We start from the raw sequence: 22,218 nt of genomic DNA, 5'->3' as shown, positions 1-22,218 counted from the left end.
ACTAGAAACTTGTTAAATTAGTAAGCATTCTCCATATGCAGCACATTTGAGATGGGTGGGTGTTAAAATCCACTTTGTGACAATCCACATTTGGGTTTTCCTTCGTTGTCTTAAGTCCACCACCAGTAAACCAATTGCAGAATAATTTCTCCTTTGAAATGGACACGGCCAATTTCATTTATCACCCTTACCCTACTAGAGCTTGTTCTTCATCTCTAATGACATTCTTCCTGACTTGATATTGAGTCCTAATCTTATTTTTCCTTCCTCACATACAATTTCATACAGATCATGGACAGAGACTCAGTTTTCCCAAGTTCCGTTGCAAAGTTTTACACTGTGCCTCATTTTGGTTTGAAAACAGACATATAATCATATGGAGTATCCACAAAAGAAAAGGAATGTAGAAACAGTGGACAAATCTTGGCTTTTATTGTGCTTGATACATGCTAATCAGGGTGAAAAATTTTGTAGTGTCAGATAATCTCCAGGAGGCATAACAGGGCAATGTGTGTCAAAAATGTATTTGCAAACAATCCATCAGGAGTGAACAATTTTTTTAGAGTGTTTACTGATGATACCATAAGAAAGTATTGTCACTGACGACCTACAAAATATCCACTTTGTGGAGTAAATAGCATCTCCATAAACATATACATGTTCAAGGTTGCTTTTGTAATGGAAGAATTAAGTATTGTGTTACAGTGCAGGAAACAAAGAAGTGAAAGATGCAAAGTTGCAGTTGTAACGTACTGGCTTAGTGGGAATAAGAGATACCGAAGAAACATATGTGGAAACTGTTGGTAAGAAGACAATGGTTTTGTGAATAATTATTGCATAAATTTCAAGGAGCAGTATCTGATACAAATTCAAAAGCAATCATGCTCACACTCTGCTGCTTTGAATAGCAACCAAAGGAAATAGAGACCAAAGTGTGTATTGGGGCAGATTGTAGTCACATGTTTTTCTTTTGATACATTCAGTAACAGAATAAGAAAAGGAGCGACTTTAATGATGTGATGTGCCCTCTACCATCCATTAAACAGTGTCTTATGTAGCATAATTGTCGAATGTTTTTCAAATTTCACAATTATTGTTGCTTATATAAATGTTATTGAAATAAAGGACTATATGTAAGCCGTTTGTACTGTTTTTCTTTTTGAGGAATTTGAGATTGATAACAAGCTTGGAATAAAAGGGCCAGATGATGTTGCTAAATTGGGTATTGCCAATTACAATGCAGAATGTCGAACTATAGTAATGCGATACGCTACTCAGTGGCAGGAGATTGTAACTCGTCTGGGGAGATGGATAGGTAAGATGAAATTTCCAGTTGATTGTAATTTTATCCCTTTTTATTAATTACTTATTCTAAGCAATATATTTGTATTTTTCCAGATTTTGAAAATGATTACAAAACTATGTATCCTGCTTATATGGAGTCTGTGTGGTGGGTGTTCACAGAATTGTTTAACAAAGGTCTAGTGTACAAGGGAGTTAAAGTCATGCCCTTCTCAACTGCATGCAATACTCCATTGTCTAATTTTGAATCGGGCCAAAATTACAAACAGGTGCAAGATCCTGCAGGTAAGGGCAGATAGTGCAGTTTAATGTTATTTTCATGTTGTAGAATCAGCTTTAATTTTACACTTTATAAAGAATTGGTCATGTTACCTTTAATGCTTTCTTTCCATCGAAGATAAAACTGATACACATTTGTAAGTCCCTGATCCCGTTTTCTTTATTCAGAAAAAAAAGAGCTGACAGTAGAAGTGATGAGACCAGTATGACGGTGGAAACAATATGATGATGTAGGGTTATGCCTTTCTGAGATCCCAAAATATATATGGGTGTGTTTGCATTCGTGTGTGTTCGCGGGCCTCTCCGTGGGTCCCCCCGCGTTTTCCGTCATTCCTACTACATATATATATTGTGATGAACTTGGATTCAGATTTCTCAATGTCCAGTATTAGTTGGAGAATTGTAGGATACTTTGTAACAGGTAAGTCATGCAGTACATGGAGAAGAATACCAAACTATTTCTGGCATGCGTATGTTCTTTTGCAAAGAAACCTGTCCACAGGCCCAATGATAAATTATGTACAGATGTCACGGAGGATAGATGATCAGTCCCCCTAAAGACATGTTATTAGTTAACTCCAGAAAGGTGCAGCAAATGGTGCTAGAACTACTTCTACTTGTAAATGACACTACTAACCCTATAGTGCAAGTATGGAAAGTCTGATGAAACCTGGACCGAATAGCAATGAAATTTTAATTTCAAATTAGTATGTACAATTGCTGGTCAGTGAAAGCCTAAAAAATGCAATGTACATTTTATCTCCTGTGCCATTGTCTGTAAGTTGGCAGCAGAGTTACCAGTGCTTCAAAGAGCACCCAGCACGTGGTAGCAAAGTGTATACAAATGAAGAGCAGCATTCTGTTATTCTGTCTTGCATTTTCTGAACATTGAAGGTATGAAACCTAGTGAATGAAAGTCCAGTAATGTAATTCACATTTATTACTGCAGCAAGTGTATGAGTGGAGTAGGAACTTCAAAAACAGTGTGAATTCTGTGGTAAATAATCCCTTCCTAGGTATGACTGAATTATGACACCAGAGCCTATTGCAGCAGCTGAAGCCATTGTGATGGGCAATTGCCATGTGACGCTGTATGAAATAGCCATAAATTTGAACATTAGCCATGGCTCCACACATCAAATGATGCATGACATGCATAAGTTTAACAAACTGTCTGCAACACTTGTGCTACATCATCTAATTCTAGAACTGGAGGAGTGATGTATCGACACCTGTGAAGAAATTTGTGGTGCTTTGAAGCAGATGATGACAGCTTCCTTGCAAGACTCACTCTGGGAGAAGAAACTGATCCTCAACAATCAACCTGAAACCAGGAGAGTAAGAAAGAAATGGTGCCATTGATGATCACCAAACCCCAAGAATTTCCGGGTTCAGCTATCTGCAGGAAAGGTTATGCTGACTCTTGGGATAAAAAAGGCATTATCTTGGAACACTACATGCCGAGGGAAACACCATCACTATTATGTCATATTCTGATTTGTTGAAAAAGCATCTTTGGTATGCAATCAGACCAAATTGACATGACAATCTGACATCAGATGTCATTTTGCAACATGACAATGCCTGACCTCATACTGTCAGTGCAACAATAGCAACCATCACTAACCTTCACTTGAGGAAAGAAGTTCTGTTCCGATGAAGAGGAGCAACATGTAATGCATCAGTGGCTGTGCACATGTTTCCTAGAGGAATTCTTGGACTTCCTATGCACTGGAGGTAGTATGTTGAATGTCATGGGACTATGTTGATAAATAACACACTTGTGTTCCAGTTTTATTTAAGAAGTCACATGGAAAAAAGTTTTAATTTGACTCATGTTTGTATATAGTAAAAACAGCAATTCACTGGCCATGGGTGTATGTTTATAGCTGTAAACAATACTACATTTTTGTGAGGTTAAATACAGGCTGCGAATCTGAAATTAATTTCTGGCATAAAGTACGGTAATTGGGTGCTTTTGTAGAACCCTACCTCAGAAACAGTAATGGTAGAATATTACAGGGAAAAATTGGAGAATGTTGTGCTTAAATTTTCTGATGCTGATATTGTGTTGGGAGAAATCTCGACTTCCAGACATGACATGAGTCGATTAATGCCTTACCTGAAAATGACCTTCAGTAGTCATAGAACTGACTCATAAAGGTTACATATTATATCTCCTGGTTACAAACAAGACCGAACTTACTGATTCAGTTAATATAGAAAAAGGAATCTGCAATCATAAGGCCATTGTAGCATCATTGACTGTGGGCATCTATAGAAATGTTAAGGAAGGGGAAGATATCTTTGCATTGTAACTGCGACAAGAAATAGACTGCAGATTACCGGAGTGGTCAGTATCATACATTTGTGGTGGCTCAGTGCCCTCCAGTTGTACATTGGGGAGTGGGAGTCCACCTGTGGTAAGAATGCCAATATGCGCCTAAGCATATTTTTATCCCACAAGTGGTAACCCCCATTGTGAGAATGGCAACTGCACAACATGTGAGAGGTTAAAGTGCTGAGTCTGCCCCAGGTGTGAACATTGATGGCCCACTGTCGGACACAAATTTGAAACTGCTGAGGGCACAGTTACAACAGTGTCAACATCAGTATCAGCTGCAAAATCACCAGCTACAAGAGCAGCAAGAACCAGTTTACCAGCAGCAGGAATTCCTCTGGGCTGAAGGACAACTGCACTGTAATCAAAAGTATCCAGACACCCCGCTAAAACATGTTTTTCATATTAGGTGCTTTGTGCTGCCACCTACTGCCAGGCACTCCATATCAGCGACCTCAGTAGTCGTTAGACATCGTAAGAGAGCAGAATGGGGTGCTCTGCGGAACTCACGGACTTCAAATGTAGTCAGGTGATTGGGTATCACTTGTGTCATACGTCAGTATGCGGGATTTCCACACTCCTAAACATCCCTAGGTCCACTGTTTCCAATGTGATAGTGAGCTGGAAACGTAAAAGGACACATACAGCACAAAAGCGTACAGGTCGACCTTGTCTGTTGCCTGATGGAGGTCGCTGACAGTTGAAGAGGATCGTAATGTATAATAGGCACACATCTATCCAGACCATCACACAGGAATTGCAAACTGCATCAGGATCCACTGCAAGTATTATGACAATTAGGCGGTAGGTGAGAAAACTTGGATTTCATTGTTGAGTGGCTGCTCATAAGCCACATATCACGCTGGTAAATGCCAAACGACGCCTTGCTTGGTATAAGGAGCGGAAACATTGGACAATTTAACAGTGGAAAAACATTGAGTGGAGTGATGAATTATGGTACTCAATGTGGCGGTCCGATAGCAAGGTGTGGGTATGGCAAATGCCCAGTGAATGTCATCTGCCAGCGTGTGTAGTGCCAACAGTAAAATTCGAAGAAGGTGGTATTATGGTGTGGTCGTGTTTTTCATGGAGGGGGCTTGCACCCCTTGTTATTTTGCATGACAGTATCACAGCACAGGCCTACATTGATGGCGAGTGCATCTTTCAACACGATTGAGCACCTGCTCATAATGCACGGCCTGTGGCGAAGTGGTTACGCGACAATAACATCCCTGTAATGGACTGGCCTGCACAGAATCGTGACCTAAATCCTATTGAACACCTTTGGGATGTTTTAATGCCGACTTCGTGCCAGGCCTCACCGACCAAGATCGATACCTCTCCTCAGTGTAGCACTCCATGAAGAATGGGCTGCCATTCCCCACGAAACCTTCCAGCACCAGACTGAATGTATGCCTGTGAGAGTGGAAGCTGTCATCAAGACTAAGGGTTGGCCAACACCACATTGAATTCCAGCATTACCGATGGAGGGCACTACGAACTTGCAAGTCATTTTCAGCCAGGTATCTGGATACTTTTGATCAGATAGTGTATTTTAGAAGGAGGTAGTCACCTTACATTTATCTGTAGACTGAAAATATTCAGTATAAGATGACAAATAATGTTGTACAAACAGCAGACTGATGTGTGTTGAGCAAAGTTGTGAGGAATGGGAAAGATCCCCCATGATAAAACATTCATGTTAGAAAGTTCCCCTGAAATCTAAGCAAATTTAAGCATAGATTTAATACCTTGTTGACAACAATGAAAAAAAGGCAAAAGTTGTACAAAGAGCGGCATGCCTGAAGAGTTCAATGACTTTGAAAGTAAAATTGTTCATGGATCTGGCAAAAATCCTAATAAGTTTTGTTTGTGCTTTAAGTGAGTAAATGGATGAATGGGGGCAGGTATGGATACGGTCACACAGTGACCATACTGGAACCAAAATGGAGGACAACGGAGGGATCAGCATAATGCTGTGTTATGTTTTTCTAAAATTGTTTCGTTATGGAATGCTGTACAATAATTTCTCCTCTCAATCATTACATCAACACCAAAATGACAAATGCAAGATATGTTACTGGGATGCAAAATAAACTAAATTTGCTCAACAGTGGATCAAGACTAGGACTTGATGAGATACATATACAATTCTGTGTAGTGTATGTGAAATGACTTGGTCCTTTTCTAACAGCAACCAAATGATGTAGTACAGTGGTAAGACACTGGACTCGCATTTTGGAGGATGATGGTTAAAATCCTTGTCAGGATACCTTGCCTTAGTATTTCCTCAATTTCCAAGAATTGCTTAAGGCACTTGCTGGGATGGTTTCTGTGAATAGAGTATGTCCACACTCCCTTATCAACTTTCCCAACCCTGACTTTGTGCTCCATCTCTGATGACTTCATCATCAATGGGACAGTTAAGCTCTAATCTTCCTTCCTTCTTCTAGCAGTACTATACTGTGTTGTAGAATTCTGGAACACATTTTAAGCTTATGTATTATGACATTTCTGAAAACCAAAAATCTACCTGTAGGAATCAACAGAGATTTCACAAATGTTGTGCAAACCAGCTTGTTGTGTCTGTTCATGAAATCCACGAGGTAATAGATACCGGTGATTAGATTGTTGTTATGTACTTCGACTGTTGATAGGTATTTGATGTAGTTGTGCCTTTTTGTCTAATGAACAGAATATGTTGCAAATACATCTTTTGAAGTTTATAGTATTGAAGTTAGTTTCTCGCAAGTTGGATTATAATCATGAATAAAAATGGTGATCTAGGAAGTGTTGAATAAGTTTCTATTATTACAATGATCATAAACTGGATTAAAAGAAATACTGAAGTAAGTGACTTAAGCTTACATACCCTGCTCCAAAGAGTTTATGTTAAACTACGCCTGTGATATTTTTTTATAGCTACTTGTTATAGATAAAGCTCTTCCCATAGCTAACAGAAGTTACCGTATTTGTCAAATGGAAAATAAATATTATTTAAGCAAGTTAATCCATAACAAATAACAGTGATGACATGTATTAAGTTTCTTTCCTAGGCTACCTGGAGTATTTTGAAACATAATTGCTAGATGCTTACTAAGTCCGTTGCATGTGTTTATGTTGCAGTTATTGTTAGTTTTCCATTGGTTGATGAACCTGATGTTTCCTTGATTGCTTGGACTACTACCCCATGGACTCTCCCTAGTAATTTGCTACTGTGCGTAAATGCGAAAAAAATTTATGTGAAATTGAAAGGTATGTTGTTTTCATAATTAGATAAGTTTATATGAAGTGAAAGCTAAGCTAAATATTGGATAAACATGTATATATTTGTGTTGTCATTATTGTAGTTGTTCTGATAGTGAGTAGGGAATACTGCCACATTGCATAGTAGTGTTGTGAAATCACATTTGTATAATTTTCCAAAAATAAAAGTGTGATGTTATTTCAACACCACTTCTGTGTAAAGTTTTTTATTTTTAAGCTTTATCTTTGAGTATTCTGCAAGAATCTTTGTGATAGGAGATACAATGACAAATGTCTGTCCTGGAAATCAGTGGAACTGGAGAACAGAAACAAGTGATTGCATAAATGAAGTTTGGATCAGGACTAACGTGAGTTTAGAGCAGCAATATCTCATTCAGCAGACCCCTTACAGTTTCTCTATTTCAAAAGGAAAAAAAAATGTGTTTGTAGCATAGTCTTCTAATTGGTAACTGTTTCGTTGTAGTGTTCATTTGCTCAGAGCAGAGTATAGGTGGAAAATTGTAGTTTCTTGAACAAAATATATATACTCTATTATTGATATAAATATGTCTATTCTGTGGTAAAAGAATTGATATAAAAATAATAAGAAGCCAGTTAACTGATTTGTTTGGGTGTGGTAAAAGCTACACATCTCACACTGGTGATTTTTTCGTATCTGTAAAGTATAAATTAAATTTTTATGGTGTATGCAAAAATCTTGTTGTTTTCAGTCTGCAGCTCACTACTCTAGTCTATAATGTGAAAGTGTTTTCATCTGCAGATAACTCCTGCTACCTATATCCATTTGAACCTGCTTACTTTATTCCTCAACTGTGTTCACCCCTAGTTTTCCACTACAACTTTTACCTTGTACACTTCTCTCCATTACCTACTTGACAATTCCTTCATGCCTCACAGTGTTTCCTACCAACCAGTCCCATCTTTTGGTGACTGTGTCCCATATATCCCCAATTTAATTCAGTGCCACTTCATTAGTTACACAGTGTACCCATGTGATTAGCAGTATGCAAAAATCCTAATTTTAAAATTTTTCCAGCAATACAGCAAAATTCAGTTTGTGTAACTTTTCTTTATTATTTTAATTTTCAACATTGTAGATATCAGTACTGTTTGATAATATTTATTTTTTGTTTTAGACAAGAAGAGAGAGTCTGTCTTTATCCTCATGAAAGCTAGACTTGAATCTTTATACAAGAAGAAAGATCAGTATACAATATTAGAAGAATTTGAAGGATGTGTTTTAAAGGGGAGAAAATACAAGCCACTTTTTAGGTACTTTCTTAATGTAAGTATTTTCTTTATAGAACATTTTTAAATTATCTCTGTAACTTGAGTGTTTATTCAGCTGCTTTGACATTATCCTTTAATTTTTGGTTGTCCTGTATGGCAACATTGGTATAGTTGTCTAGCAACCTTCTTCTTCTTCTTCTTCTTCTTCTTCTTCTTTTTTTACGGAAGAATTATTTTAGCTGTATCTCTGTGACTTTGCATTTAACTCATTACAAATTAGGCAAAACAGTCCACATTCGTTCCAGCTTCAATACAATACAAGAAGACCATAACAAACATTTGTAAAACATGGGTAGGAATTACTAGCTCACATCTGTATATTTAAAATAAATAAAATAAATGTATAAACGTTCAGCATGTAGCCACATTTACAAATGAATTTACGATGTAAAATGACTCATTCCACATCATTATGTTTTATTGTGCAAAATGATCCATGGGTCATGAAACTAACTAACTAATGAATTTATTGTGGTACACTGTTCAGTTGATGTCTTGGGGTATCATAGGAAAGGTGCAATGAACAGTGTTTGTTAAGTAGGTTGTGCTGTTGAATTAATACCTCTTAGTCAGTTAACTTGCCCTGAAAGTTTCTGTGACTATCCAAGGAAATATATTTCCTAGTAGTAGTGTGGATGTACCATTAAGGATAATTAGTTTGCTCATCTGTAATTACAATGATAAGTTTTTAAGTTGGGAAATAAGTCATAAATGAAATTTGGAAGTATAATATGATAAATAAAATATCTTCCAACAAATGATACAGTAAGATTGATAATTGTAACATAGTCCTATTTTTATTAAGTGAGAAAAAACACACATTTTCGTAATGTTGGTATAGTGTCCAGAAAGACAAAATTTGATTACAATTTTTGTTCTAGTATGAATCCAGAGGAGCTTTCCGTGTCCAGACAGATGACTATGTGACAGAAGAATCTGGTACAGGTGTTGTTCATCAGGCTCCATTTTTTGGGGAAGATGATTACCGTATTAGTTTAGCAGCTGGTGTTCTCACCCGTGATGAAAATTTAATGTGCCCAGTTGATGAAAGTGGCTGCTTTGTTGATCCTGTTGTAGATTTTAAAGGCCAGTATGTGAAGGTAATGTTACTGGTGTGTTAATAACTTTAAATGTGCAGAATAAAATGTATGAATCACAAAAACTTCCTGTATGTTTACTTGCAAATTGTTAGATATACATTTATATTCACAATACTTGTTTCATGTATCTGAAGTTGACCCTCAGTTTAAACAAATGTAGTGTGTTGTGTGTGACAGAGTGAAAATAGTCATCATTGTTCAATTAGGTGATCGATGATCAGTCTTCGGAAACAGACAACTGTAAAATAACTAGTGTGTGCATCCAGAGTGACGTAAGTGGAATCATCATGTAAAATTAATTTTTATAAATCAAATGTCAGATTGAGGGTTATTGGAGGAATTCCAAGAAAGTGCAATTCACCCAGGAAACAGTTTGCTTTCAACACTCTTACTTAACTGATTTGTGGATATTGCTTTTCCTTCTGGAACCCTTACCATGTCTAATTAATAGAGGAAATAGAGAAGATCCAAAGCAGAGGAGCAGGTTTTGTCTTGGATTTGTTTAGTAAGTGTGTGAGCATCACAGTGATATTCATCCTACTCACGGCAGGTGTTCCAAAAATATGCATTTTGAAGAGAGTCAAATCAATTTATTACTACTTCCCATATATATCTTATGAAACTAGCATGACAATAAAAATGAGACATTTGAGCTCGTAGGAGGCATATCGGCAGTTACTCTTGCTGCACTCTGTAACATAGTTTTGAAGGAAAGGGGGCTGGGGAGAGACAGACAAATATGACTGATAACCAATATATTCTCTGCTACACATAGCAAGGTGGCTTGTATGCGGAATGTAGATATAGATATAAGTCTATGATGGAGCACCTGTTCTTTCATATTAACTTTCCAACATGACTATAGAGTCACAGGAGGTGTTTCCCATCCCTCACACTATTGCCTGGCACTTACATGTGTATAGCATATTGTACATTGTTCTTAGATTTTTCATCCCCAGAGATGAATGTTTGATGTTGACTGCACAGATAATCTGCAATCTGTTTCCTTTCACATTTGCCAGGCAGAAATATTTTCTACCTTTATTTAAATTTATTTCATCGCTAGTCACAGATGCAATAACAGCCTTATTGTCACTGCTTGCGTCATCTATACTAACTGAAGTGAAACGCTTGCATCTGTTTATCAAATAATCTGAGACATTGCCCTCATGAGTTACATCTCTAGAATCCCATTCAGTGGTATTATACATACACAACTGTTTTAAAAAGAAGTAAAAGTATGATACTCACCTAATTGTTTCATATGTATCCTGAAGGACTGAAATTGACTGTTTAAGAAAGAAAAAGTACAGCTGTTGTCAGCAAACAAAGATCTTTCTCAAGTGCCTGAAAGCTATCAAGACTGCGTGCGCAAAATATTGCTTGTTCATAGAGAACCTCAAGGAGAGCACCTTGGTCACAACTACCACAAACCCAACTTAATTTTATTGCTATGTTGACAATGCATTCATTGTGTGGTATGTAGCACATGGGGGGACTGGGAGAGTTATTGGAATATCTCAGTAGTACCCATAACTGCATAAAGTTTGTGGTGAAGGACAGCAACCAACTGGCAGTAAGTTACTACTTGACAACAATAGCTGAGGGGTGCTCGGAGGTATCATAACTTGACGAGGCTGAACGTCTTAGATTATTTTATTCAGCGTTGAGTCTTTCCATGCATTTATGCCCAATATGTTAATCTCTTACTGTTAAATGTTAGCTACCAGTCCCTGCACCAAGCAGCTATCTGCCATAATTCTTCCTTACTTTGGCTCTGACATTGCGATTTACTTACATGCAGCAGCAGCCCCTTTGAATGACCTAATGGAGTTCCATTTGGCATTTTTGCATATACAGTGAACAATGAAACTGTGATAGTGCTGTAATACTTAATTTGGTATATCCAGAACTATTGTCACTTTTGACAATTTTTCCCATTGAGATTAAGATAGTGATTTGTGTTTGCATGGAGGTCTTCAGCCCAATTAGAAAGTAGTTCCATTGAAATTAGGTTAGCTTGGCTAAGTAAAAAGGTAAATTTGTGTGTTATAGCTTAGCACACAAAGTATGAAATTTTGGAACAATACAAAGAAAAGGATAATTAAAGCTGGAAACATAAGTTTCCAGATACTTGATGTTTATCATCTCCTATTAATGTGCTGTACTCAGTACTGTTCCATAATGATAAGAATTTTTTGTTTCGTTTTACTGTACGAATTCTTTTTTTGTTTACGCAAATTATTAGTGAACTTAAGATATAAACATGTAAAAGAATGTGTAGCAATATATGTTGGAAGCACTAAAATAATGGTTAGAATGTTCAATTTTTATAGTAAAGAGAAATATCATGCAAATTCAACCTATATGGAACTTGCAGAGGACTGGATTTTTTAAATGTTATCCAAATCTGTTTTACATTATGTAATTGCAAGTAGTAAAGTACAGGTTGAAAACTGATAAGACGGAAACACTGAACTCATAAACTCAATGGAGGAAGAAAGGGGAAGTGAATGGAATGATATGTTGTAGGTCATTGAGATACAGTTCTAGGTAGCAGTAAATTTTCTTAAGCTATCATGACATTTTTCGTACATGCTGTATAGTATTTGTAAGAAGTGTTCAGTTCTTGTTATTTAATACTCAATAAATATAAATGGCCTAAAGACCTTCATTTCTTTTGCTCTGCTTATAGGACGCAGATAAAAATATTATAAAATGGGTGAAAGAGGCTGGCCGCCTTGTTGACAACTCAACAACTGTGCATCAGTACCCATTCTGTTGGCGCTCAGATACACCTCTTATCTACAAGTGTGTGCCATCTTGGTTTATCCGTGTGCAGGAAATGACTGAAAACCTCTTGAAATGTGTGCGAGATACCTACTGGTAAGTTTGAAGGTGAAAATCACTTCAGACAGATATGGAATACCTTCTACATCTATGTGAATACTCAGCAAATCACACTTAAGTGCCTAGTAGAGGGTTCATTGAACCACCTTCACAATTTCTCTATTATTCCACTCTCAAACAGCACATGGAAAAAACAAACGCCTATATCTTCCTATGCGACCTCTGGTTCCCCATATCTTATTATGTTGATCATCCCTCCCTACGTAGGTAGGCATCAACAAAATATTTTCGCATTTGGAGGAGAAAGTTGGTGATTGAAATTTCGTGAGAAGATTCTACGGCAACAAAAAAGTCTTTGTTTTAATGATGTCCATCCCAAATCTTGTACCATTTCCATGACACTCTCTCCCTTGTTTCACGATAATACAAAACGTGCTGCTCCTCTTTGAACTTTCTCAATGTACTCCATTAATCCTATCTAATAAGGATCCCAGACTGCCCAGCAGTACTCCAAAAGATGATGGACAAGCATAGTGTAGGCAGTCTGTTTAGTAGATCTGTTACATTTTCTAAGTGTTCTGCCAATAAAGTGCAATCTTTGGTTTGCATTCCTCAAAACATTTTCTTTGTGTTCTTTCCAGTTTAAATGGTTCGTAATTGTAATTCATAGGTATTTAGTTAAATTTACAACCCTTAGATTAGACTGATTTATCATGAAACTGAAGTTTAATGGATTCCTTGTAGCACTCATGTGGATTACCTCACACTTTTAATTATTTAGGGTCAGTTGCTAATTTTCAACACCACTCAGATCTCTTTTTTAAATCATTTTGCAATTTGTTTTCATCTTCCGATGAGTTCACTAGATGACAAACGACAGCATCATCTGCAAACAACCTAAGACGGCTGCTCAGAATGTCTCCTAAATCATTTATATAGATAAGTAACAGCAGAGGATGTATAGCACTACCTTGGCAAATGCCAGAAATCACTTCTGTTCTACTTGATGACTTTCTGTCAATTACTACGAACTGTGACCTCTCTGACAGGAAATCTTGAATCCAGTCACATAACTGAGACGATATCCATAAGCACGCAGTTTCACTTGATTACTTTCTTTACACGAGTAATATCTATAATTTTGTTATATCTGAATGCCCTTGTAAACATTTTTCTATGGGATAAGTAATCTTGATACACATTTATATGCATTACGGTCTCTCATTTTTATCAATGTGTATCTAGGAAATATTTTCTTTAAATTGAGGTACGTGAGGTCTTTAATATACCTGGCATGTTCCTAACTACAGCTGCTTATAATGTTGTCCCATTAATATGCCCTTTCTTAAGAAAGACTAAAATTGTTGTGTAACCTTCTCTAACTTTATTATTCCAGTGCTTTGGTATCCATACCGTGGACAGGGGAGGGGGGGGGGGGGGGGGGAGCAGGGCAGGGGTCGCCCTTCCTCACTTGCTCCTCCTCCATGCTCTCAGGGGGAGGAAAAAGAAATAGTGTAGTCACATGTTTTTCTTTCAAGAAAAGATTTAAAAGTCAGTATTACATAGGTTTTTAACAGGGTCAGAACCAGAACCTTCTTATGGTTACGTGCAAGTACCATTTTCTTTTTCTAAATATTAAAAATACTTCATACCCCCAGGTATAGCCCACCCTGCCTACAATCGTATGAGCACTCTTGTCCCAGTGGCAAGTACTTTTTAAATTGCAGCATGGCTGAATGAAATACCAGAGAGACTGTGTACAGCCATACTTAGCAGCACTATTAAATTAAGAGGAAAACATAATTTTTCTCATAATAGTATTACTCAGTAACAGTATTTTTGCAATTTATCAAGTAGCTGAAATTCCAGAAATGGAAAAATATGCCCTTCATTTTACGTCGTATTGACATTGACAGTGAAAGTAATGCTCATTACTTCATGGTATGTGCTGGGAAATTCAGCTGCATCAGGAAACGATTAAATAAGTATTCATTCAAGCAGCATGTAATAGTTGTATAGAGCTTGAGACTGTAAAGACCAGTTGACAAAGAAAGAATATGGGCTGTAACAAAATAGTTACAGAAGAAGAATGGTGGAAAGACATGGGAAAGTGGATAAGTAACAGGCTGGATTCTGGATAAACGGGAACCAAAGACCATAGAGCAAGAAGTATAAAGTCTTGTAATCAGTTAGATGTATCTATGGATCAGATGATAAACAGTAGAGTCTCATTAGCATGTTTTTTTAAAGGATTGCATATTTTAATGATGTAAGGAGGAAAAAGTACTACCAAAATATAACTAATTTGGTAATATTCAATTTGTTTGTGAAAATACGGAATTAAGGGTGCCATATTTGGGGCAATATGGTATCTCACTACGCCACTCTTCCCAACGTTCTGTAATCAATATATAATAATTCAAAATGTGCCTTTTCAAGATTACATTCAGATTATCAAACCCAGAAACTCTCAGAATTGTGTGTTAGTATACAAGAAGCAGAGATGTGTTAAATACAGTGTCATTGGCAAAATTCAATGTATTGGACATAGTACACTTCTGTTATCACCCAACTGTAAAGTAGGAATGTCATGTGACATGAGAGCGCAATCTATAGCATCCAAAATACATACCTGGAATGTGACGTAGAAAAAATGAAAATATGCTAAAATTGTAACTTTGATTACAATCCTCAAAACAGATGAACGTCATTCATTTAGAATCCCTTCATTAGTGAATCACTACTGGTAACTGAATAAGGGTTTTCATTTCACCAAACTGTTGGTATATTGTACATCTTGTTGGCGTAACTACACTATAGCACAATAACGTGTAGTCCTGTCTTCTCAGAGGTTTTAGGTGTCAATAATTGACTGTTTATTTTGTCATAATTTTAATATCCTTTTGTCCATCTTAGTGTGTTCGTCACTTTGTCGTTGACTTCAAAACTCAAAACATATCGCTTAATTGTGGGAACTAGTCAAGATTCCAGTTCACCCTGGTCTTCACTTTCCTCTTGTTTCTCTGCCATCTGTTCTTGAAACACTTCAGCAGTTGTCATGGACTGACAGATGGCACTACCTTCTTCATGATCAACATATTCATTGACGCTAAGGTAGTGTTTTCTTCTTGCACCTATTATTTTCTGCCAGTGTTCAGCTGCAGTTACTTCCTTTTCTGAAAGTATACGATGAAAGCCAGCCTTCTTGAAGCATTGAGATTTCTTGCATGGAATCCCAGGCGCTTCTTACAAAATACATAAAGTCAAAGATGAGAGGTGGACCAACTCGTTGGCTTGCTTAATTTATGAAGATCTTTCTCTTGAATAAGCCATCCAGTTTTTTCTGAATTTTTAATCATTTCTTTTCTGAACGCATACATCACATCTACTGATTTCCATTCCATTCAGATGATTCCTTTGTGGTGCCTCGTTTTGTTTCTTATTTCCTCCTTCCAAACATGGTGCTTCAATTATTTTTCATTTGTTCACTGTTGTATTTAATGTTTGTGGAGGAATGTTCAATTGTTGTACAATATCAACACGATTCATGTGTGAATTTTTGTCCATTTCATGAATAATATTCCTCTTTTCTTTATTTGTTAACTGTCTCACTACAATTTTGTGTGTGATGAACTGGTATACTGTTTAACACAAAAGTCACAGACAAAAAATAAAAATAAAAAAATCATGGATGAAGCACCAATGAAATATAAACATGAACTAAGGATCCCAGTGAATGACTTACATGCTATTCAGTTTTGTTGGTCACTACAGAAATTGGAAGTTATCGGAGCTACTGCCAACCTATACGAACTACAACTGTTCGTAACTTCTGTCGTAGCAAACACTCTTATTGACTTGCAAAAGTTGTCAGCACTGAGTAGCACTGTCTCCCTGCACATTTCCGCACAACCTTGCCACAAATATCATCCTCCCACTTCTCTCACAACTCTCGACGGCAATAGTTGCATTGCCAAACAATACCAATACTGCCAAATCCGAACGCACTAATGGGGGAGGAAGAACATACAAGTGTGTTGTTTTAACATGCTTTTAATGCAATTGGGGTTGGGACTTTCAAAAATCAAGATACTGTGCAGGAAAATGCAGTAATAAGGTATTGCTAATGAGATTCCACTGTAATTGACATACATGTGATGAGGTCATTCATCTTGGCACAGAAGGTATGTTTTCCAGCACCAGATCACTTGGTAAAATACCTACAGCAGAATTAAGACCTGCTGGGGACTGGAATGGGCTCTCTTGTCAACCAGCCAATTTTTATAACAAGCTGCCCCTGTATCTTTTAACAGTAACCCTATGCTACATTGTTTTGTCTTGGTCTGTGATTTGGATTCTGTTGTTACCTATGACATTATTTGGTCAGCACATGGATCTGTCTGCTTGTCTAATGCAGAACAATCTTTGCTCACCATTCTATCAACCAGGTTTTTTTTCTTCTTCTTCTTTTTTTTTTTTCAAATGGACAAAGTAATGGCGTATGGGTGCATTAAGAGCATGGTTCATATCAGTGTGTTTCCCAGTCAAACGTACAAACAGTGTTTTCCAACATTGATGTGTGTGTTATTCAAAAACACTTTGGGAGTACTGTATTGACCAGAAGGTAAGCACCTCAAGAAGGCTGTTGTTTTGTTTATGTATTTCTGAAAGAGTCGGAAGCTGTTCCTTTCTTTGATTTGATTGTAAATAAGTTGTGCTTAATGAAGTCTGTGTTGTTGGAGAAGCAGACTTACAATATAAAGCAAGCACAACTAACTGCTTTAATTATATATTTTATTGGCAGAAGATGCAACAAGTATACTAAAGAGGCTGCCTACCCTACACTTGTTCATCCTCTTCTCGAGTATTTCATAGTAGTACAGGATTCTTACTATAAGTTTGACGGAGGACATTGAAAAAAGTTCAAAGGAGGGCAGCTCATTTTGTATTATCACAAAATAGGGGAGGTCCTGGACGCACTAATTGAGTTGGGATGGCAGTTTCTAAAACGATGCCATTTTTCGTTGTGGCAGTATCTTTCCACAAAAATTCAGTCACCAACATTCTCATTCGAATGCCAATATGTTATGTTGACTCTCACCTACATTGGAATATATAACCGTCGTAATAAAACAAGAGAAATGAGAACTTGCACAAAAAGATATAAGTAGGTTTTCATTTTTCCCGTGTGCTGTTAGTGTGAGGAATGGTCTAGAAATAGGTATGTGGTTCTATGAATACTCTGCCAAACACAATAGTCATGTAGATGTAGGTTTTGGGGATATAGCAGTAAGAAAATATGTAGAAAAGGGTCACTCTTTAGCTATGAGTTCAGGACTGCTCATACTGATAAATCTGTCAATTTCTTATGGGCATTATTCTAGGTTTTTTATCATGAGCAGTGTTGTAGTAGTGGTTTTTGACCTACTGACTGAAATGTTACGCCATGGAAAAAAAAGTCGTATTCATTAGTTAAATATGGTACCTGGTACATTTTTTACTATAACTAATGTTTCTTTTTTCCTCTCTTTCTTACTTTTACTTTTTGATCTGATTCATTAATATTTCATGAGTTTTTCTATTTAAGTGCATGTTGTTCAAAGTATTCTCGATCTGTGTAAAACTCCTTTATATGTAGATATTAATTTTTCAATTTTTACCAAATATGAATTGTTTCAGGGTTCCAGACTTTGTTAAAGAAAAAAGATTTGGTAACTGGTTGAAAGATGCTAGAGACTGGGCTATAAGCAGAAATCGTTATTGGGGGACTCCTATACCTCTTTGGGTTTCTGAGGATGGTGTTGAGGTTGTGTCCATAGGAAGCATTGCAGAACTGCAACAGAAGAGTGGCCAGAAAATTTCAGATATACACCGTGAAAGGTAAAATGTGCAAAACTTGCAGTAAAACTTCAAAAATGTATTACACCTATATCACATGAGGTTTTGTGTGTGTGTGTGTGTGTGTGTGTGTGTGTGTGTGTGTGTGTGTGTGTGTGTTTTAAGTAAGTACCATTTGTATGTTAAACACAAACACAAATATATTTTTAAAACTATTTTATTATTACATGAAAACCTATATCTTGAACTACTTTTTCACACAGTTTATACCAATATTTAAGGCCCCTTGAAAAATGAAAAAAAAACCTACTGAATTTCATTCTCGTAAATATATGCTGCCCAATTTTCCTATCATTCCTGAATGGCCATTTTTATGTTGTCATCTTTTTGGTGACTGTGTACACGTTTTTTCGGTTATCTGTGACAATAAGTGGTGACATTAGGTGCTCTTCTTTTTAACTTTTGTATCAACTTTCTGCACCAAGTCTTCAATGTTAACAGTTGGTCGCCCACTTAGTATTTCATTCTTTACATTAGTACAACCATCATTAAACACTCTGATCCAATTTATTATGGGTTCAAAGCCTCCAAAAATTATATATTTGGAAGAAAACAGTGTTCACAGTAGGTTGTACAGTTATGTCTTTTATTCGTTGTGTGATTGGACAATTTTGACACTGTCATTTTCAGCTCTTACACACATGCATTATGCAATATACTGTACATGCTTTGGCATACAATTTAAAATTCATACGATATGTGAAATAATTAATCTACAATACAATCTGAGAATGAAAACATCACCCTAGACACATATAGCCACTTCATATCATGACTGAACCACAAGACTTTGACATACAAACTCAGATGGTTTGTTTTACCAAACCCCTGACTCAGATGATACTGTTGCTGAACAGTTCAAAGAAAAGTTGAATCTTATTTCAAATAGGTATCCCACTCACACAATTATAGTTGGTGGTGACTGCAATCTACCATCAATATGTTGGGAAAAATACACGTTTAAAGCTGGCAGTAGGCATAAAACACAGTCCAGAATTGTAATGAATGCTATCTCAAAAAAGTATTTTGAAGAATTAGTTCAGGAGCCTACTCGAAGTGTAAATGGTTATAAAAACATATCTGACCTTGTAGCATCAATTAATCCTGGTCAAATAGGTAGTGTCATGTTGGATTCAGACCAGATTTACTGAGACAAATACCATAACATCCAAACCCACAAAAAATAAATGTAAAGTACATCTATTTAAAAAAGCAGATAAAAATTCGTTTGATGCCTTTCAAAGAGACATTTTCCAATCATTCTGACGGCAGTTGAGAGATATAGAGCCCATAAATTAATAAGGAGTGGTACTGATTCTCCATGGTACACAAAACAGGCCAAAAAATTGTTGCAGAAGCAATGAAAAAAGCATGCCAAATTTAAAAGAATATAAAATCTCCCAAGATTGGCGAAGTTTTACAGAAGCTCAAAATTTAATGCCAACTTGTATGCGAGATTCTTGTAATAGTTTCCACAATGGAAAAACTGTCTCGAAATCTCTCATAAAACCCAGAGATTTTGATCATAATGTAAAGTACACCAGCAGAAAGACACAATGAATACCTTCACTGCACGACAACAATGATAATGTCACTGATGACAGAGCCACTAAAGCAGAATTACTAACAGGGTTTTCCAAAACTCCTTCACCAAAGAAAATGAAGTAAATATTCTAGAATTTGAATCTAGAACAATTGCCAACATGAGTGACTTTGTAGTAGGTATCCTCGGTGTAGTGAAGCAGCTTAATCTGGTCCAAATTGTATACCAGTTAGGTTCCTTCCAGCATATGCTGATACAGTAGCTCCATACTTAGTAGTCATATACAACTGCTCGCTCTTTGAAAGATCCCTACCCAAAGACTGAAAATTGCACAAGTCATTACAATACCCAAGAATGGAAATAGAAGTAATCTGCTGAATTACAGAGCCGTATCACTAACATCAATTTGCAGTTGTATTTTTTAACATATGCTGTGTTCGAACCATATGAATTACTTCGAAGAAATGATTTATTGACGAATAGTTAGCCTGTATTCAGAAGATATTGTTCTTATGAAACACAACTAGCTCTTTATTCTCATGAAGTGAAGTGTTGAGTGCTATCGAGGGGGGGATGTCAAATTGATTCTATATTTTTAGATTTCCAGAAGGCTTTGGGCACCGTTCCTCACAAGTGTCTTCTAATCAAATTGCATGCCTCTGTTGTGTGACTGGATGCGCGATTTCCTGTCAGAAAGGTCTCAGTTCATAGTAATTGATGGAAAGTCATCAAATTAAACTGAAATAATATCTGGCATCCCACAAGGAAGTGTTGCAAGCACTATGCTGTTCCTGATCCACATGAATGACAACGCAGACAATCTGAGCAGCCCTCGTAGATTATTTGCAGATAATGCAGTCTTTTACTGTCTTGTAAAGCCATCAAATGAATAAAACAAATTGCAAAATCATTTAGACAAGACACCTGTGTGGTGTGAAAAGCAAACTCTAAATAATGAAAAGTGTGAAGTTATCCACATTAGTACTAAAAGAAACCCACTAAATTTTGGTTACACGATAAATCACATAAACCTGAAGGCCGAGAATTCAACTAAAAATGAATACAAAATCTCCAAGATGGCCAATCTTTCACTGGAGCTCCAAATTTAGTGCAACCATCAATGCAAGATGCTTATAGTAGTTTCCACAACGAAACTTTGCCTCGAAGTGTGGGAGAAAATCCAAAGAAATTCTGGTCCTATGTAAAGTATGCTAGTGGCAGGACACAGTCAATGCCTTCTCTTTGCGATAGCCATGGAAATACTATCAATGACAGTGCTGCCAAACCAGATTTACTAAACACACCCTTCCAAAATTCCTTCAGTAAAGAAGATGAAGAAAATATTCCAGAATTCGAATCAAGCACAGCTGACAATATGAGTAACGTAGAAGTAAATATCCTCGGAGTAGTGAAGCAACATAAATCACTTACTTTTATTAAGTCTTCTGGTCCAGACTCTATACCAGTTAGGTTCCTTTAAGAGCATGCTGATGAGCTCCGTACTTAATAATCATATACAACTGCTCGCTCAACGAAAGATCCATACACAAAGACTGGAAAGTTGCACTGGAAAGTTGGACATGGCTGCCAAGGAGGGGAAGAAAGTCAGTGTACACTCTGTGTGCAGTTATTCCAGATGTGGAATAGGTCCATCCAGATGCCATGAAGAGCACAGATTGCAATGAATTGCATGTGGTGGCTCATGTACCAATGATGTGTGTCACTTTGGAGCAGAACAGATTTTTTCTGGTTTCGAGTGGCTGTCTGAAGTGGTAGAGGCTGTCACCAACTGCGGCCCTCTGGTACAGAGCAGAGTGGGGGCTCTGAATTAGAGGCTCAGATGGTTCTGTGACCATGTAGGCTGCAGATCCCTTGAATTTGGCCTTGGGGGGGGGGGGGGGTTGGGTAGTGCTAAATAGGTCAAGAGTCCATTACAAGCAGGAGGTGGCAACATAGGTAGCAAGGGCTGTATGGTATGCAGTGTGCAGTTTTTTAGGCTAGAGTCCCAGGGGAAACACAGAAAGGGCTTCAGTCTCAAATGGTGCAAGTCAAATACATGAAGAACATAGTTCTGGGAACCGTGAGTATAACAGTTAGAAATTGTTGTAGCTGTGTTGGGAAAGTACCAGAATTCCAACTACTAATAGAAAGCACTGCTGCACAGATTGTTCCAGCCACTGAAAGGTGGCTAAAGCTGGAGATAAATTCAGATGAAATTTTAGCGAAAAACCTATGATGATCAGAAACGAGCAATAGGCTAAACACAGTTGGCAGTGGCATCTTTGTTGCTGTTATCTTGTAGCAAAATTGAAGAAGGTAGCTCTTGTGAGTTAGTAGGGGTAGAGGTC

The 22,218-nt window shown here is 37.1% G+C and overlaps 1 protein-coding gene across 2 annotated transcripts in view; it reads left to right on the top strand.

Annotated features, from left to right (window-relative positions):
* LOC126299320 (isoleucine--tRNA ligase, cytoplasmic) overlaps positions 1 to 22,218 on the top strand; it is a 173,465-nt gene that overhangs the window by 18,133 nt on the left and 133,114 nt on the right. For both annotated transcript variants that reach the window (XM_049991146.1, XM_049991145.1), the window contains 7 exons: positions 1,165 to 1,315; positions 1,399 to 1,587; positions 7,049 to 7,177; positions 8,326 to 8,474; positions 9,361 to 9,579; positions 12,275 to 12,465; positions 18,109 to 18,309. In XM_049991146.1, the coding sequence (XP_049847103.1) occupies positions 1,165 to 1,315; positions 1,399 to 1,587; positions 7,049 to 7,177; positions 8,326 to 8,474; positions 9,361 to 9,579; positions 12,275 to 12,465; positions 18,109 to 18,309 (1,229 nt within the window). The remainder of the gene's footprint in view (positions 1 to 1,164; positions 1,316 to 1,398; positions 1,588 to 7,048; positions 7,178 to 8,325; positions 8,475 to 9,360; positions 9,580 to 12,274; positions 12,466 to 18,108; positions 18,310 to 22,218) is intronic.

Source organism: Schistocerca gregaria, chromosome X, assembly GCF_023897955.1.
Source record: "Schistocerca gregaria isolate iqSchGreg1 chromosome X, iqSchGreg1.2, whole genome shotgun sequence".
In the NCBI taxonomy this organism is placed as follows: Eukaryota; Metazoa; Arthropoda; class Insecta; order Orthoptera; family Acrididae; genus Schistocerca; species Schistocerca gregaria.
Note: the sequence above shows the minus strand (reverse complement) of the source record. Positions and strands in the feature narration are given on the sequence as shown.